Genomic DNA, 18912 nt, shown 5'->3' with positions numbered 1-18912 from the left:
AACAATAATCACAAATCAAATCCTTTTTAATCATAAGGATTTATATCCTTAACAATTAATATCAAGCCATGGGCATCATCATCTATTTGCTGGAATTATTTGAAGCTCTACCAGCTTAGTTGATCATGACCTTCACCAGTGAATTGATGAGGTTTTTGTTCTTCAATTCCTTCTCTAATCATAATGATCTCAAAAATCATCAGATCACTTTGTATAAAATTTTAGAGAAGGAAATCAATGAAGAAAATATTATCACAAGCGTAGTAGACAAAGGTGTGTTTCCACTTTTATTGACTTTGGATTTCCAATGTTTGATGTTGTCGTTGGTGTTCGTCTGATTGACACAATGGGAGGCTGGGAGCTATGGAGGCATTGGACGATAAACAAGATTCATCAGCTAGACCTCTCCCTGCACCAATTTATTATAAATCAATTGTGATAGGAGATGGCAAGATCGGACAAAAGTAATGTAAAATACTTGGGATTAGAACTTTTACTACAATACTTATCTAAACTCACGTACGTGTCAGTACTTTACATTATATGAAAATTCAGTAATTTGTAACGAGGTTTTAATTGTGAGAAGTTGTGGTTTTGTGGAGAGATTAACGGATTCGGTTAATTAATTTTTCGAATGTCAATGACTAATTTATTATTATTATTTTTTGCTTATTTTAGTAAGTGATTAATCGCTCCTTAAAACTCAGGGAATTATTTGTCAAAATCCCAAACCACTAGTATCAAAAATACAATTTTCCTAAAAAAAGAAAAATGATAAATTTAATTATTTAATTAATATTTAATCTTTTCCGCTTACAAAGAATAATTGGGTTGTGCTATGCTCATGAGGTGAGAATCTAGCTAGAAACCACAAGTAAATGCAATTAATGGAACTTCTAATGACCAAACTAATTAAATTACCTAACTATAATATATGTTTGTAATACTTGGGCATGTTTTGCATGCAACCGAGTATAAATAGACCAAACATTTATTTCTAGTTCAAAGTTCAAACCCTGTGATGAAACTGTTTAACGCTGTGAGAGTAGCAGATCTGGATGAGTGGCACTAGTTTAGGACCAGAGTAGGCATTGATGAACAAGTCTCTCTTGCTTGATTTATAACTTCATTAATTTCTCACATTTCCCTTCACGCATGGAATGAATCTAGCTGGTCATCACCGGACTGAAGATCCAAAATCTAAGCCACCATATCCTCGAATCTTTAACAAACTATCTCCTCTGCCCCTTTGCTCATCAGTCAATGAATCTCATTCCTCACCGTATTTTCCGCACTGAGAGAGAGAGGGAGAGAGGTAAAGACGTAGGTAGCATCATCATAGAAGCAGTGATAAATACCTATATATAAGCTCTTTTCTCCTTACCAATATCAAACCACCAACTAGTTAATTTCACTTTCACTTTTGAGAGAGAGAGAGAGAGAGAGAGATTAATACAACGAAGATGTTTCAAACTGTACTACAACTGCTTCTGCTGATTCTCCTTCTCGAAACAACGATGATGCATGGATCAAATGCCCATGAAAGAAAGGTATGTACGTGTATCTATTAAGGCATGCATGCATGCATGATGCATAAGTGATTGATGAACTAACATGGGTCTATGCTCACTCGTGATGAACAAAAAGGCATACATTGTCTACATGGGAGAGCTGCCGGCGGCGGAAACTTCTGTCATGGACGTCCACCACAACCTGCTTTTGACGGCAATTGGAGAGTACTAGTCAAAACCCAACTATATATAATCGTTATCAATATTTCAATATTTTGTTAATTTTATTTTTTCAGTGACGAATAATCATCATCATGTACTGGTACGTACGTACCATTAATGTTTAATGTTTGCAGTGAGAAAGTAGCTAGAGAATCCATAATACATAGCTACAGAAAGAGCTTCAATGGGTTCGCAGCCAGGCTATTGCCCCACGAAGTAAAGAGAATATCAGGTTAGAAATTAATTAGTAACGAGATTTTCACTCTCAAGAAGATTGACGGTGTTGTCATTTCCTCTCATATTATACGCCTGCATTGACTCACAGATGAAGAGGGAGTGGTATCGGTGTTTCCAAACACATTGCTCAAACTTCATACGACGAGATCATGGGATTTCTTAGGAATGCCAAATACATTTAAAGGAAGAAACTTTGCAGTAGAGAGCAATATCATTGTTGGCCTCTTGGATACAGGTTGATACACATTGCTCAGACATATACAAGAATTTCTTTCTCAAATGAATATGAATCCACTTTATTATTTATCTGTTATATGTGTAGGAATTTGGGTAGGTGCTCCCAGTTTCAGCGACAAAGACTCTGGGCCTGTCCCAGCTAAATGGAAAGGAAAATGTGTTACTGGTGGCAATTTCACCGGCTGCAACAGGTAAACTTTAGCTAAAAACAAGTGAAATATTTAATTGAAATGATATAATTTTTCTCTAAATTGGGTAAAGGAAAGTTCTTGTAACTTTGGTTATAAAATTATCATGTATCATTTGAGCATGTGGTTGCATTAAAAAAATTGGAAGAAATTCTATTAAAATACATTGGGTTGGAGGAATGATATAATTTTTCTGATTCTATTTATGTAACATGGGCAGAAAGGTAATAGGTGCAAGGTACTTCAATCTGGAGGGCCAAGATCCTGGTACGAAGAATCCTAGTCCGTCTGATGACGATGGCCATGGCACTCACACTTCCTCCACTTTAGCCGGAATACATGTCGAGGGCGCCAGTCTCTACGACATAGCCAAAGGCACAGCACGCGGCGGCGTACCATCGGTGCGCATTGCCATGTACAAAGTATGCTGGACAATGGGTTGCAGCGACATGGATCTCTTGGCAGGGTTTGATAACGCCATTGCTGACGGGGTCGACTTGATATCCGTCTCTATTGGTGGTCAACCCAGGAACTTTTTTGAGGACTCGATTGCAATTGGAGCTTTTCACGCCATGAAGAAGGGGATTCTCACTTCGTGCTCTGCCGGGAACGATGGGCCTTACACTTCAACGGTGCAGAATATTGCTCCGTGGATCTTGACCGTCGCTGCCAGTGGCATTGATAGGCAGTTCATGACAGTGGCTACTCTCGGCACCGGCAAGAAATTTTCTGTAAGTCTATCTCATATGGATTAATTAAGGGGAAACTTGAGTTTGGACCCTGAATTACCACATGTTTTGACATGCTCCCAAATTTCAAAATCTCTCATTTTGGACTCATGAACTTTCAATTGTTGAAGTTGCTGTCAATCCACTTCGTCAGATTTTGAACATTGAAAGTTAGACAATGACGTTTATACCCCTTATTTTTTTAAAAAAATTTCAAATTTACCCTTAATTTTAATTTTAATTTTTTTTTTAGAAAAAAAAAAATCACAAGGTGACCAATGGTTGGGCCACCTTGTGACCTTTTTTTTTTTCAATTTTTTTTCATTATTTTCAATTTTTTATTTTTTAATAAAAGAAAATTGAAGAGTAATTTTGTATTTTTAAGGGTTTTAACTGCAAAAATTGATGGAAGGGTTTAAATTGACTGCAATTGAAAGTTCAAGAGTCCAAATTGAGGGGTTTTGAAGTCTGAGGAGGGCATGTCAAAACGAATGGTAATTCAGGGGTCCAAAGTGAAATTTTCCAATTAATTAACATTGTTTCCAATAAGTGTCGCGACATTAATTTGTATTGTTTTTTATCCATTGGTTGATAGGGAATTGCGATTAATACATTTTCACCGAAGAGAAAAATGTACCCTTTAACCAGTGGAGCCCTTGCAGCTAACACTAGTGCAGAAACCTATGGGAATGCCAGGTATCTATGAGATTTAATAAAACTTGATTTTTGGTACTGAAGTTTAAGAGTTAATCTACTTTTCTTGAATTCTAATTAACATGAGTTGGGGGTAATTATAGTGCTTGTGACTATGGGACTCTGAGCAAGGATAAGGTGAATGGAAAGATCGTTTTCTGCATGGGAAACTACGGCCAGGATTACACCATCCAAGACTTGGGCGGTGCCGGGGCTATCATGGCACTTGATGAACGGACAGATATAGCTTTCACCACTCTTGTCCCCGGGACCTGTGTCATCCCCGGTGATGGCAAAAGGATTGAACACTATATTAATTCTACCAGGTATGCTTTGGAAAGAATCATCTCTCCAGTTCATTTGAATTGAAAAATATCTAGTTAATTATAGTAGAGAAATATTTTTATCTCCTCAAAAAGTAAAAAGACAAATATTCTTCTACTATAACTAACTGGATATTCTCCAATTAAAATGAAATAGAGAATATCATAATTCGTATGTTTTGATTATAGATGTCAGAGAGCGTTTCCTCTGTATTTACTGCTGAACTCTGTTTTGGGATGAATTAATTGCAGGAACCCTCTGGCTGCAATAGAAAAGACAAAAACTTATAACATCAGTGCTCCCTTTGTGGCTTCTTTCTCATCAAGAGGTCCTCCATCAATCCCCCTCAACATCCTTAAGGTAAAATCTCTCCTTCTTTAATAAGGATTCTAGCAATTGAGCTGCTCGATTTGCACGCAATTCAAGCTCTAAGAGTACTAACAAGAGATGCCTTATATGTTATTCTTTTCCTTATGTTTAGGAAAAAAAAAAAAAAAAAATCATAAAAACCTACTCACATTAAATTCCCTACATTTAACCAATCCTCAAGGGTTTTTACAATGTTTTCCAATATGTAGGGAACCAAAAGTGGTTTCCTATACATTATTTTAATATAAACATTTTTCTTTCTTCTCTTCTCTCTCATCTTTTTGTCTTTAATTGAGGATTGTGTTGGGATTTTGTGAAAAAAGTGAGGGTAAGTAGAGAACTTATGTTTTGTAAAGAAATAATATTTTAATGGTATAAAGAAAGTTAAAAGAAGTTATTGTAAAATATATTTTCCTAGGAAAGCAAAAAGTAGTTTTGTGTTCTAAACTTAAGAAAAATTAAAGAGAAACTGCTACTAGTACTCTAAGACAGCTCAGAATGTAGTAGCCGCTTTATGTGTGAGACTGCTCGTACAATTCAAACAGTCAATTATAGGAGATTCCAGCGGCCTCCTATCTATCTCATGTACTAATTGTCAATGAACAGCCTGATATTGCGGCACCAGGGCTAGACATATTAGCTGCGTTTTCAAAACTAGCAACAATAACAGGGGATCCAGGTGATAAGCGGCACGCTTTATTCAACATAATATCAGGAACATCTATGGCTTGCCCTCATGCTGCAGCAGCTGCCGCCTATGTCAAGTCCTTTCACCCTGACTGGTCACCTGCTGCAATCAAGTCTGCACTTATGACTACTGGTGAGGCCTCCTTAACAACATGAAAGAACTTGGATTTTTCATGGCAACAAAGTCGACTCTAAAATGAAAAGAGTTCACTTTAAATCCATTGTCAAAGAAAGTGAATTTGTTGAGTCGATTTTGTTGCCTTCACATCTCTGCAATCTCTACTGCAAAATCCATTCAAAAATATTGACAAAATTCTTGATTTAGCTACACCTATGAAAATCAAAGATGTGGATGCCGAGCTGGGCTCTGGATCAGGACAGATAAACCCAATAAAGGCAGCGCACCCTGGACTCGTTTATGACATTTCCATAAGCTCCTATATCGGATTCCTATGCAAACAAGGCTACAACAGCACGGCCATTGGCATAATTGCAGGGGGCCACAAGAAATACGATTGCTCCAAGTTTCAAAGTGCAACAGGCACTGATGGCCTTAATTACCCTACTCTGCATATCCAACTCAAGACTAACACTTCCAGAATTCTAGCCACCTTCCACCGGACTGTGACCAATGTAGGGTACGGTAAGTCGGTGTACAAGGCGAAGGTGACATCACCAAGAAGTCTTTCTGTTAGGGTTTTCCCAGAAACTTTGAAGTTCAACAGCTTGCACCAGAAGCTGTCTTTCAAGGTTGTGGTGAAGGGCAGTTTAGAGCGGAATGAGACTGAATTAATATCGGCTTTACTAGAGTGGAAAGACATCAAGCATAGTGTAAAGAGCCATATCCTTGTTTATAGGCCATTAGAGTAGGTCTGCTTTGGTTCTAGTCATGCTTCTTGTAGCCAATTTCTTCACCTTCTATTATCAGTTGCAAGGTAGTTTTCCAAGTGGTTCAATCTTTGTTGTGGGGTTCAGAATCGAGTAGAAAGATGCTTCGGGCAGTTAGGGCAATGTCAACTTCATTCACCTATCCATTGAAAATATCAAATAAAGAAAAAAGAACCGCTTATTTTGACTCAACATTTCTTTCCCATTCAACTCTTAAGATATTATTTTCCTGTCCGGATGCAACTATTTCATTCCTAATAACATTCAAAAAGTATATTGCAAATCACCACTTATCTTGTTAATAAAAAAATGCTCAAATTTTAATCATTTAATTTATATTCTAACATTCTCTTTCAAGTGTGAGCTCGACAAGGTTCAAACTCATGATCTTTGCCAGATATACAATTTGTTCAAAAGTTTAAGCGGATAGAAAATAGTAAATTTAGCAATTTAATTAATATTTTAATAAAATTAGAATCCAAACTAGATATCTTGAAGGGTTGTCAGCAAAGTTTCTCAAAGCTTCATATAGACGGATTGAGGCTTATGTTTTTATCCGAGCAGTGTAATGGACAAAACTTGATCCACATACCTGTTGGTGCAACAAATACAACCCAGGAAAAACAGTCTGTAACGTGAAAGGGTAGATTCAAAGAGAATGCCTTGTTGTTAAGCAATGCAATTCAGAAGCAGATATGACAGTAACCCTGAAAGCAGTATGGCTCAATAAAGTAAGCTCAACCTTATTGATAAACTAATCTCGCTGCAAAAAGGACTACAAGTCATTACGTGTGGTTACAAGAGGTCAGCACTCTGTGCTTTTCTTTTGCTGCCCTTCTCCAACTAAAAGCCCATCAAATGGCAGCTTTGTATGATTAAGAACATGCTCATTCCCTCACAAAATTTCCTAGAATAAAGCACTCAGAAAATAACACTCTTGAAGAATCCCTCTTATCTCTTTCTTGAAGAAACCTAGAAGATCAAGTCTTGAAACTTGGTCACGCTCAAAGATGGACACCGGATTACAAGCTGGCCTCTGCTCCTTCAAAGGCCTTTAATGGTTACCATCAATTGTACTACTCCTGGCAAATTCTCAACGATTTGTTTAGAACTAAGCACTAAGCCCATGCAAAAACTAGGGACAAATGGTTCTTTTGAATTCTTCATCCAACTACTGGCTATACAACTCAACAGCGCATCCGGCATTGACGGCCATGCAGATTCTTTAGCTTTGTCAATTCCTTTCTCCTCTTTCTTGCTTCGGCTGCAGAGACCACATCAACTAGCTTCTTACTTGGGTAACTAACTGATTCTTGCTTCTTTTCTGGCAAAGCTTTGACAATATGACAAGCTGTTGAAGGTGATGCAATATTGGGAGGTTCATCTGATAGCGGCCTGTTCTCATGCTTGACAGCTGATGCAGGTTGGGCACAATTTAGTGGTGGTGTAAAGAGTATCTCCTTAGAGTGAGCTCCTGTACGCTGACCACCTCCATCCGGAGGGAATCCAACTGGGATCTCATTTAGGTCATTAGGAGGTCCGACTTCTGTTGAGCCAGAAGCTTCAGTCTTGACTTTAATGGGGAAAAAGCAATAGGGTTTCTCTTCATCTGAAACAATTTTTGAAGATGAACTAGCATCATATTGATTACTATCAGAAGTTTCATCTTCTTTGTTTTTCACGCCAATGGGGCTGAGGTTGGACTCCATTCCCAAGATCAGGAAGAGGGACGAACCAAGGATATGGGAGTACATAAAATGGGGTTCTTGGCCCATTGACATCCATGCGGTTTTCTTGTTCTTGAGAAGTACCAGGCCTACAAGTAGCGCTTTGTTTCCCATGCAGTGATTGAACATGATTTGAAGATTGAATGATAGAAGGCCAGAAATCAGGGGTAAATGGAGGACGGTTATACCAGAGCAATGGGAAATTTGTAGATGAAGAGAAAGCTGCAACATCAGCTGACTTGTGCTCCCATGGAGTTTCCTCAACCTCATCCTTTATTACCTTCGCCATCTGCTAAATTGTAGAACATGTCAAAACAAGTGGAAATTCTTTTAACATCAAACATCTCCAAAATGTGAACTTCAACTTACCTGTTCCTTTAGGTGTTTATTTGTGGTTTCCAAGGACTGATACTCTTTCAAAGCCAGCTCCCTTTCCTTCTCATTAGATATGTCACGATATGGGAACAAATTAATGAGATGATGTTTAAATGATTTTAAGGGGTGGAAAGAGAGAATAAGCTTTATAAGAAGATACTGATAATAGGGGAACTATTCCCTACCCTCTTCAAACTTTCGTTCTCCCATGCCAGATCGGCAGCTTTTCTGGTTAAATCTTCACATAGAGCCTGGACACCAGAAGAAAAAGGAAGTAGAAGATCTAATTTAAGTAAAATAACACTCTTTAAAAATGTCGTGAATGCATCTATATCTGTTGTCTGTAAATTGTAATGCATTGTATTCAAGACTAGTAATTCATTTAACTTGTCACTGCAGACAATGCTACTTACATGGAAAATAAAGAATATGGATACATTAAAGTGTTTTGACATATATATACTACAAAAATTGTGTTAAGGAAAGGAACAGTTCTTTAAATTCATTTATACTGGTTAATTAATTATTTTGATAAGAAATCACTTGATAGTTTTTGATAAATCAACGATAACATACATGTTATACTTTTACATTATGGCTACAATACTTTTTTGGTAAGTGTGGCTACAATACTTTGACTTGACTGAAAAAAAAAAAAACAATTTACAGTTCACCAATTTTAGGCACTCACAAACACATCAGAATAACATACTTATCTCTGTGGCTGTTAAACGCGCAGAGCACATTGATTTGTACGACGACATCAATTTTTTATAAACCAATTTTCATTGAGATAAAGAAGTAATTACATTTCTGCAGTTACCCCAAAATGAAACACTGAAACATATGTTGCTAAAGTGCAGAACTTAGGAAGCCCATTTTACATCGACTTGGGTGATGGTATTGGGTGCAGGATGCAGGTGCTTATCTTGGTATCATATTTGTGTAATCTCTAGATTTTAATTTTAGGACGCAAAGACACAGCTAAATCATTAAAAATTAAGTTATCTTGATAGAGTTCTATTGAATTCAGATCTTTACTAAACCAAGGGACAGAATAACTGTTCTTGGCCTATACTAAGTATGAGGCTGGCAGCCAGAAAGATGATCCTTCTTTAAGGTTAGTAGCTTACCTGCCTGCGGCGAATTGTCTGCCTAGCTGACTCTCTGTTTGCTAATACCCTGCGTATTCTCCGTTCTTCCTTTTCAGTCTAAACAGGAGAGTTGCAATTAGAAAAGCAGTAATAGAACGGCATTCCAGAGAAAAAACAATTGAGAGCTTCAGTACCTCTGTTAAATTTCGTCTTGATTTACGGAAACCAAATGATGCGTAACTTGTGGTGCAGTTACGAGTTGATTTAGGCCATTCAGAATCCTCCTCAACCTTCAATTCTGTTTTGTTGGGGTTCTGCTCAATCTTTTTGGGTTCTAACAATACAGTTGTGCATCTCTTTTCACATTGCTGCTGACTTTCTACTGCTTGATCCTGCTATAAACAAAAATATTTCTCAAGTCCTGCACAAAATAGTGCGACTTGGTGACCCAAAAATAGTCTAACCAAATAGAGACATGTATAAATCTAGGAACCTAAACAAAATAACAAAAGGGAGAAGCGAAGGAGTAATTCAAAGTTGTGTTTTGAGTGATGCACTCAACTCATGGGACTCCTTCCACATTATATATTTGTGGCGTCAGCACAATATATCTGAAAATATTCAGAAGAAATTTCAACAAAGCCAATAACTTTGTATGTTTTATCAGCTCAATTTCAATATTCCATCTCTTATATCTACTGGCTTTCGTCTAATAGCCTTAATCCTTCTATAAAAAAATTCCATACAGAATCACCACATTCTCATTTCCACTTCCTTTTTAGCTTTTTTGTCACACTGAACGTGTATTATATAAAGGGTTCTCAATGATTAAATTCACCCGATAAGCTTAATTAAGTTTTTGGGATAAATAATATTTTAACATGGTATTCAGACAGAAGTCCAGTTTTCAAACCTGACTCTACATTTTACAAATGACTGTTTTCAATTCTTAAAACAATCAGACTCCCATATGACAAACACAAATATAGTATACCCAATAAGCTACCTTTGTCTTCGAGCTGTTTTTCTTATTCCTCTATTTTTAGTAAAGTGATTACATTTTCTACTTTTGGACAAGCAGGATCTTTTAATACAAAAACCCAAGACTTAGTACAAACATAAAAACATGGGAAAGTGACAGTTCCTAGTAATCTAAACGAACTAACCTCTGTTTTTTTTAGATGAATGAACTAACCTCAGCGAGATCCCACGAGCTAGGCACCGAGTCCACCGCCGGTTTCAGCTGCAGCGCCAAGTCACCCGCCGGAGACTCGCTCTTGACTCGCTTCCTGGCGCGTTTCCCTTTGCTCCCCCATTCCCTTCGGCCACTCTCTCGCACCGCCAAATGAGCCAAGTCCGCCAGAGCCTCCGCCGCCTCCAGCTCTATCCTCACCATCCGATCCGCCGCCGACACCAAAGACGACGTCGTGGAAGCAGACGAACCAGACAACGTGCTCCACACATAACATCTCTCCGAACCCATAGTTCAGAACACGGAGAGAGAGAGAGAGAGAGAGAGCTACTAGTGTTCCTTCAGAGAACAGCAAGGTATTGTACAGAGGGAAAGAGAGAGAGAGAGAGAGAGAGAGAAGAGTCCGTCTGTTTTTTGTGGGTGCTGAAACTAGTTAGCTAAAGGCTAAAGCCCACAGAATGTATCTGGTCGCCACGTGTCACGCCAGCTCATGGCTAGGCATCTTTGCTACTCGGGCCGAGGTATCTAAAATCGCCACGTCTAAGTCGTGCACATGTAGGCGGCTTTGCACGTGCTAATCCTAGCACGTAAAGAACCAACTTGTAGTTGTGATGGGGGGACAAGGCAGGGAGAGAGTCGGTTTGAGTTGAAGGACACGTGGGCTGTTTATTTAACATCCAAGTGTGTTTTACTGATTGTGTGCGTTTCAGTTCCATCGCCGAAGGGTTGTACCGGGTGTTTGAGTTGCGCGTGGGTTCGTGGATGTGGGAGGACAAAATATTTTATTTTATTAGATGTCTTTTTGTGTTTTTTTAGTCTTAGGTAAATATTATTTTTTTAAAGACAAAAAAAAATTAGCCCTATTGGTTTCCTTATTTCTCTCGTCCCATTTTTAAAAAATAATATTCATATAAGATTAAGAAAACACTACTAAAACACTTAGCATTCTCTTTTATTTTATACTGATAGATAAAAGGTATTTTAAGAGCATGTTTGAAATTGCGTTTGAGAAATAGAGCTTTTAAGTAAAAAAAAACTTTTTAGCAAAAACTTAAATAAAGCTTTTGTAAAAAGTGTGTTTTGACAATTTTTAAGCTTTTTACCCTTAAAAACGCTTTTTATGTTTTTTTTACCAAACAAGTTTTTTTTTTCAAATGAACTTTTTGAGTGTTAAATGCACTTTTAAGCCACTCCAACGCAATCCCAAACCAGCCCTTAGTTTTTTTATTTTTTTAAAATGATTAATGTTGTTCTTGGTCCGTGTCTATTGCACGAAGAAGGATCATCTCAATTTCAAATGAAATAAAGAGAATCCATTTAATTGTTTTAAGAAGATATTTTTGTCCATTAAGCTTCTCTCCTGAGAGAAGCTTTCTCCAAAACCCTTAGTGGTTTTCTTCCGCACCCTCAGTGGTGTTTAGCCACCTCCTTGTGACTGCTTTTTGGGGAGGAGGTATGGCTTCCATCCTCCATCCTCCATCCTCCTCCCCTCTCTTTCCTTCTTTTTTTGTGTCCATTTTCGGTCATTTTTCTCCTCTCCTTGTCGTCCACAACATCGCCAACTCGTAGCCTCCTCGCCTTCCGCCACCCACCCTCACCACCTCTTCAAATCTGTTGCACCCCGTCATCCCAATCTTTCAACTTCCGCCACTCACAGGTTTTGCTTGGTTTTAAAACTAGTTCCAAAACTAGATCTACTTTCCTTAGTCATCCCCACCGACCAACGCACCCGCCCACCACCTTCCTTGGCTCCCCAGCATCGCAACGCCGCCACTCGCACTCAGATTTGACACCCACGCGACGGTTTTCTGTTTCTTGTGGGTTATTGTTTCCATGATCTGAAGTGATTTGATCATGTGGCCGAAACTTTTCTTGTCGGCGTTCATCCTTCAATGACTCCTATCCGGTTTTCTACAATACATTTCCTGCAACTATCTCTTAACAGAAGTAGTTGTCTTCACCGATTATGTACTGTATTTTTTTATTTGAGTTTGTTGTAGGGGGTGTCCACCCCCTTTGTTGTTCGATCTCATGTAACCCACTTTCTCTTCTTTGAATTAAAAAAAAAAAAAAAAAAAACAAAATTACCCCCTTTAAAACAACTAATTAGTTCCTCAAATAAAATGGAGAGGATGAAGTCCCCACTGCACGGGGTCTTCATCCATTTATGTTTTGCTGTCTTGTCTGTTTCTACAACGAGAAAATGCTGGAGATTTTCTTATGTCGTACTGGAACACACTTCAAAAAGTGCACCCGTGGTTTAAAGGTTACAGCTTGTGCCCACTTACACCGAACTGGCTCGCTATTGGGCCATCTTTTTCAGGGTGATCAATCAATTTTTTACCAATTTACCATTGAATATTGGTACGGGACTTGAACCTTGGGCTGGGCCATGCATAAGCTGAATCCTATTGTTCAAGGATTTAACAGGTTTGCAAGCCTTGGGCTGTGACACTTGAGGATTCAAATTTGGGCTTACTTTTCCTATTGGGCCTCCTGTGTAAGCCCATTCTATGAAGAGAACCTAAACCCACAAGGCCCAGCATTTTACCATGCATAATTTATTTAAGTTTTCGAGGTTGGGCCACGTACTCCAGTTAGGGTTGCTACTATACTAATACAATATACATATGGTTACAATTTACAAAATCAACCAAATTTCCTTGGGAGGAGGCTGCGGAAAAATAAAAGAAGAGCTAGAGTGAGAGTTACTAAAAGTCTAAAATCTATTCCAATCCTCTCTTTTCCCTTTAGGTGGCAGGAACAATAAGCTTGATTCAGTCTTATCAAGACATCAATAGTTTTCAAAGCCATTAATATTAATTGTGTTTATGTGAGTAATTTTCTATAAATCCATACCCTAATACGTGTTAACTTTATGAAAATTTTGTTAAAATTATTGTATATATATATATATAGACTAAAAAATAGGGAGTACTGTGACGTAAAATACGTCACCGAGTAGCACAAAACTTGATACTGGTCCACTGGAGTCTGAAACAACGCCATGGCCACCAAATCTTTGCAGGGATTCAAAAAATGAATATCTTAAGAAGTAGTTGACTTTTTCTCGACTTTCCAAATGTGACATGCAACTATAAAGTGAGAAAATATATAAAATAAATTCCCTGCCCGTCGCATTCCCTCACCGATCAGCCCTCACTCTAATTCTCAGATTGCTCTTCAAACTCAACATGGACTTACATGGGCTTCAAACACAGCACGACAACTTGATCCAATCCATGTTTTACGAGGTAATTGCATATTCTTCTTCCTCGTGTTCTTCATTAGTTTCCTCGTTTCAATTGCATAAATACATGCATATCTTATTTGGGTTTTTCATTTTTTTGACAATTGTGTTTATGTTATATGTTATCTTTTTTTTTTTTTTTTTTTTTTTTTTTTTTTCACCTTCACATCAATTTTTTTCGTTTTAGTAGATTCTTAATTTTCATGTACTGACGAGCAAGTATTGGATTGACCAAATATTGTCAACTTAGTAGATTATCAGGCCAATCTTCACCTTTTCCTTTTCAATTAACTCCCCCAATTTTATACAAAATTAAAAGAAAAACATCAAAAAGACCTTTTGGCGTAGTATTTTGGGGACGATTGAGGAGGAGTTGATGAACATGTTTTTCCGAGCTTTGTTATTGAATTATATTAGAGTATCTGTCTCAAATATATGATTTGCAGGGTATGTTGGACAGCCAGTTTGCTCAAATTCAAGTTCTGCAAGATGCAAGCAATCCCAATTTTGTCATGGAAGTGATCACGATATTTTGTAATGACGCAGAAAGGATCATGTTGGAATTGAACAATTATCTGTAATCTTTGAGATGCTTAATTTGCCATTTTATATCTAATAATTGATCCATGCTTTTTGGGTAAGTTTTGTATTTTGATTATGATATACTCGCAGGGGTCAGCAAGATGTGGATTTTAACAAGCTAAATGGTTTGGTGCATCAACTAAAAGGAAGTAGCTCTAGGTAATATCCTGGTTCAATTGTTGTATGATTCTCATTCGGCTAGCCAAAATGTTATTTTGGATAGCAGAGATGCTGAAATAGAAGCAAAAAGAGTTGCATCTAACTCAGCAATTTAGATAAACATTTGGTGAGTTGCTACGGTGTTCACGAAATTTACTCACCAAATGTAAAAACAAAGCATTTTTTAATTTCTAACATTCTCCTTCCTCTTAATAAAAAATAAAGAAAGTGGATAACTAAAATAAAAAATCGGATGTAGATACTTTGAAAAGTGAGTAGTTAAAATAGGAAGAAAAAAAAGAAGGTGATTTTTATTATTTTTTTTTTAGCTAAAATTGATAGTAAATTTGCTTAGCTAGATGTGAATGCTAGCTCTAACAAATAAACAGCCTCTTAGGGATTTGCTTACATAATTGCTACTTGCAACCTTGTTCATGAGGTCCACCCCAAGGATGTTAGATTAGATGTCCTTTAATTTTTTTCAAATTTAATGTAGATTTGTATATGTTAATGTATTCTGCAAATGAGTAGGAGAAAATTCATGGGAAGGAGTTTGCAAGAAGATCAGAATCACCAAGTTCTCTTCTTTTAGATTGATATACTGTCCAAAAGGAAATGATTATATTATAAGAATATGTTGCTGAGTTATAATATTTTATCTATTAATCTATAAAGTATGAATGAACTTTCCTCAGTATTATGATGAAGTGATTACCTAAAGAATCTTACTCACCAAGTTCTCTTCTTTTAGATTGATATACTGTCCAAAAGGAAATGATTATATTATAAGGATATGCTGCTGAGTTATAATATTTTATCTATTAATCTATAAAGTTTGAATGAACTTTCCTCAGTATTATGATGAAGTGATTACCTAATGAATCTTACTCATTTTGCTGCACTTTGTCTACCAGCATTGGTGCGCAGCACTTGAAACTTGCTTGTATTGATCTACAGCAAGCTTCTGAGGACAAAAACAAAGAAAGGTAAGAAGGATCAAAAACAAAAACAAAACTTTGTGAGATTTAACATAATACTTTCACAATATATGACATCACAAATGCTCTTTGGTACTTCATTACAAAGTATATACATTTGGCTATACTTTCAATAATTTTTATCGTTACAGGTGTCAGCAAGCCTTAAATATAATTGCACACAAATATTGTCTTCTCCGAAGCAAATTCCGAACCCTAATACAGGTAATCCATAAGATGTGAATTCCTTAACCTTCTCAATTATAAGATTCTGATTTAGTGGGATAAAAACTCTTTGTAGCTTTGTTTCATGCCAAGTAGGTTGAATAATAAATGTAACATGTGGAATTTTGTAACTGGGTAGATTACACTAATCCTTTATCGATGTTATTATCATTATTTGCGATTATTTTGAATACAAATTTACCTTGAAAAGGGATTTTTTTTTTTTTTTTTCTACTAGCATGTGTGTGGTCGTAAGGTGTATATGTTATCTATGGATCACAAACTTCAAGGAACATAGCACCGTTTCTAAACGTAGAAGGTAAGTCTTTTGACATTTTGCCAAATCTTGAGAGAGGTGGGTACAATTTATTCTTTGTAATCATTGGTGATCGAATGTTAGAAAATTCTCAGTTTATTCTATTTCCTCTATCCTTGGAAAACAAATGAGAATCTTTGTTTAGATGGTTGGAAAGCCAAACAGATTTGATGAGAGTAGTGCGGCTAGCTTAGGAAAGCAACTCAGCTTTCCAACCATCTATTATCTGGTTCAGAAGGAACTCCATCTTGGTTCATGGGCTCTTCCACACAATGAAGAGAAAAAAGAGAAATTGTGGTTTAATGGCAATCAAGCTTGAAATGGAGAAGGTCTAGGGTAACCTTAGGGACATCAAAATCTCAAGGCACTCTCCATTGATTTCCCATCTTCTCGTTGCAGGTAACTTGATTGTGTTTTGTAGAGCTAATTCTGTTGAAACTTCTGCTATCAAAAGCTGTTTGGATCTCTATTGTCTTTGGTCTGTTCAAAAGGTGAATTCTTCCAAATCCTCAATTTTATTCAACAAAAACAACAAACCTCAGGCTATCCATTCGGTTGAGGAAATATTTAACCTCAAGAGGCTCCAGCTTCTCATCCTTCTCAATAGGTTTAAGAAAAATCCTTTGAAGACCTTATCTCCATTGTGAATTAAAGAATAAATGGTTGGAAAGCTAAGTTGTTTTCCCAAGCTGGCCGCACCACAATCATCAAATCGATCTGTTGCAGTTGCTCTCCCATCTTACACCATTATTACAGCTTCCACCATGAGTTCCATCCCCCTCAGGTTCTCGCTGTTGACAAGTTTATCTGGACACCTAGTAAAAATGGGGATTTATTAGCTTGCTCAGTCTATAAATCTCTCCATCCTCCTCCCTCAGACAATCATCTCTCTGTTTAGGATTGGAAGAATTTATAGAAACTTAACATCCACAATAGACTAAAACTATTATTGTGGAAGTTGATTGGAATAGCATCCCCTCCCATAGCAATCTGTCTAGATTTTTTCCTCTGCATGATGATCAAGAAATCCTCTGCCCCCCGTTTGCAATTCAGCCACAGAACTATTTTGCCACTTCTCTAGAGTCATCTGGAGACTCTACCTTTGGCCCATGAACGCTTTGAAATTCGGAGGTCAATCCATTGTTACTTGGATAAAAAACATCATCCGACTTTCGACTCTCCTTTGGTTTTCGCCAAAGTGAATTTTGATGTTGCAATCAAGACATTTTTTGCCTTAGCCACGGTGGGCTCCGACCCCGAGGGATCCATCCTCTTTGGTTGCCTTGTTCAGCCTTGGAACTTACGCTAGATAACATAATACCGGAGGGTGACTCCTTGGCAGTGGTTCTTGCTATTCAGTTCAGCCACCTCACCAAGGATTGGAGGATTTCCCCCTTGATCTCTGACATCCTTGGCTCATTAGCTAAGCTTCACAATTGTGTTTTGGTTTTGGCACAATTTGCTTGTATTTGTATCTCTTTCTAAAAAAAAAAACACTCAGAGCTTTATACATGCCCCATTTTGCTGATTGTTTATCATGAAGAACATTGGTGCCACAGATTTCTTCCTTTTACTCTTGCTTAAGGCACAAACCAATTCCCGCAACTCCATGTTCCAGCCTTATTTTCCTCTTTACTTTTAGTTTCAGATTTTTATTATTTTTTTTTTTTGGCATTTCAATGTCAAGTTCTCGCAAAGGTACACATTATTTGTCTAACCAGCTTTTAAATTTGTTTCATTTTTGGCCTTTGGTGGGCAGCTGGAGAAAGCGATCTCTGCCTTTGCGACCAACCAGCAATTACTGGATAGCAAGTATATTGATGGGTCAGCATGAAGTTTCTGAGCAATGGCTATCATCATCTTTTATATTCAGTACTTCATTTGTTGATTTTCCTTCTTCTTTTTGTGAAGAAGTGTATGGTTCTTACATTCTGGACTTCTTTTCATAGCAAGTGCCAAGGAACTAGGAAGTAGATTAACCCTCCTCTCCATTTTCTTTATAGTATCTTAGTCTCTTTGAACGTCACAAGTACAAAACTAGAGAATATTTGTGAATAAAACATGTTCAATGCAGAAGTCACATGACGACATTAGAAATGATCTTCAGAGGCAATTTTGCTAATCATGCAGATGCTGTCAGATTATACTTTCACTGGCAAACGGTCAAATTTTCTATTCACCCCAAACAAGGTACAAGCGGTTCCTCATAACATAACAAACAACATGGAACATAGTAAAAGCAAGATAATTATTGAAGATAAATATCTGGTGAGTCTTCAAAGTGGTTTGAGCCTAACAACGTTATATGGACAATCTCCCCCTCATCTGTGAACTTCTACAACAACCAGCCGTTTCCCCCCTCGAACAACGCAGACAATATTGTCAAGTAATTACAGGCTCAACCCCTTCTATCTGAAAAGAAGCAATGCAAACAATCATGGTGTGATGACATTTAAACTACCAAGACCACAAACAAGTAATGCGAACAAAAAACATTCTGGTCTACACCTGGTCAAGCTTTTCAGGACCATACAATTACAAATTTCCAAGACAAAGTGATGAGAGGGAACAGTTACCTGAACTCCATGAAGATTTCCTCCATTTTCTACTAGAAAGGATAAAAAGCGGTCAAGGGTATCTTCTCCAGGCCGGTAATGTCCACTATTAGCAGAGATGGACTGAAACGTTAAAGCAATATTCAAGGATTAGATGCCATAGATTTAATTTTGCTACTCAGATGGTTAGTAATTCCTGTTTAGGCAAATGGATCTTATAAGAAGCCTCTCACATTTATTGTTGGAATCGCAAGCAATTCAGACAACAAATTGCTAAGAATTCAGATCCAGGCAACTTATTGCCACTGCCAACTTCTTTCTCATGCATGAATCCCTAAGAACTGTACCTTGAGAACTCCATGCTCTGCCACTAGGC

The 18912-nt window shown here is 37.4% G+C and overlaps 3 protein-coding genes across 3 annotated transcripts; 2 read left to right on the top strand and 1 right to left on the bottom strand.

Moving 5' to 3' along the window:
• The first annotated feature begins 1463 nt into the window (after positions 1-1463).
• Positions 1464-6233, top strand: LOC132161855 (subtilisin-like protease SBT4.15). Its single transcript, XM_059572059.1, has 11 exons — positions 1464-1550; positions 1648-1736; positions 1868-1965; positions 2059-2205; positions 2293-2398; positions 2616-3126; positions 3719-3819; positions 3921-4142; positions 4392-4500; positions 5116-5329; positions 5522-6233. The coding sequence occupies exons 1-11, from the start codon at positions 1464-1466 to the stop codon at positions 6064-6066; spliced, it is 2229 nt and encodes a 742-aa protein (XP_059428042.1). The 3' UTR covers positions 6067-6233.
• A 559-nt stretch (positions 6234-6792) lies between these two features.
• Positions 6793-10868, bottom strand: LOC132161955 (uncharacterized). The gene is given in 7 exon segments (XM_059572183.1): positions 6793-7773; positions 7775-8100; positions 8181-8246; positions 8372-8437; positions 9320-9397; positions 9475-9672; positions 10476-10868. Coding segments are annotated over 7 exon segments (1524 nt in total). The 5' UTR covers positions 10764-10868; the 3' UTR covers positions 6793-7271.
• Positions 10869-13609: 2741 nt separating this feature from the next.
• On the top strand, positions 13610-17986 carry LOC132162658 (histidine-containing phosphotransfer protein 2-like). Its single transcript, XM_059572941.1, has 6 exons — positions 13610-13726; positions 14169-14299; positions 14395-14463; positions 15378-15449; positions 15593-15665; positions 17741-17986. Exons 1-6 carry the CDS (start codon positions 13667-13669, stop codon positions 17813-17815), a joined length of 480 nt encoding a protein of 159 aa, XP_059428924.1. The 5' UTR covers positions 13610-13666; the 3' UTR covers positions 17816-17986.
• Positions 17987-18912: the final 926 nt, after the last annotated feature.

The sequence above is a fragment of the Corylus avellana genome, chromosome ca9 (assembly GCF_901000735.1).
Source record: "Corylus avellana chromosome ca9, CavTom2PMs-1.0".
Lineage (NCBI taxonomy): Eukaryota > Viridiplantae > Streptophyta > Magnoliopsida > Fagales > Betulaceae > Corylus > Corylus avellana.
The sequence above is the reverse complement of the archived record's forward strand: the minus strand, read 5'-3'. Positions and strand labels throughout refer to the sequence as shown.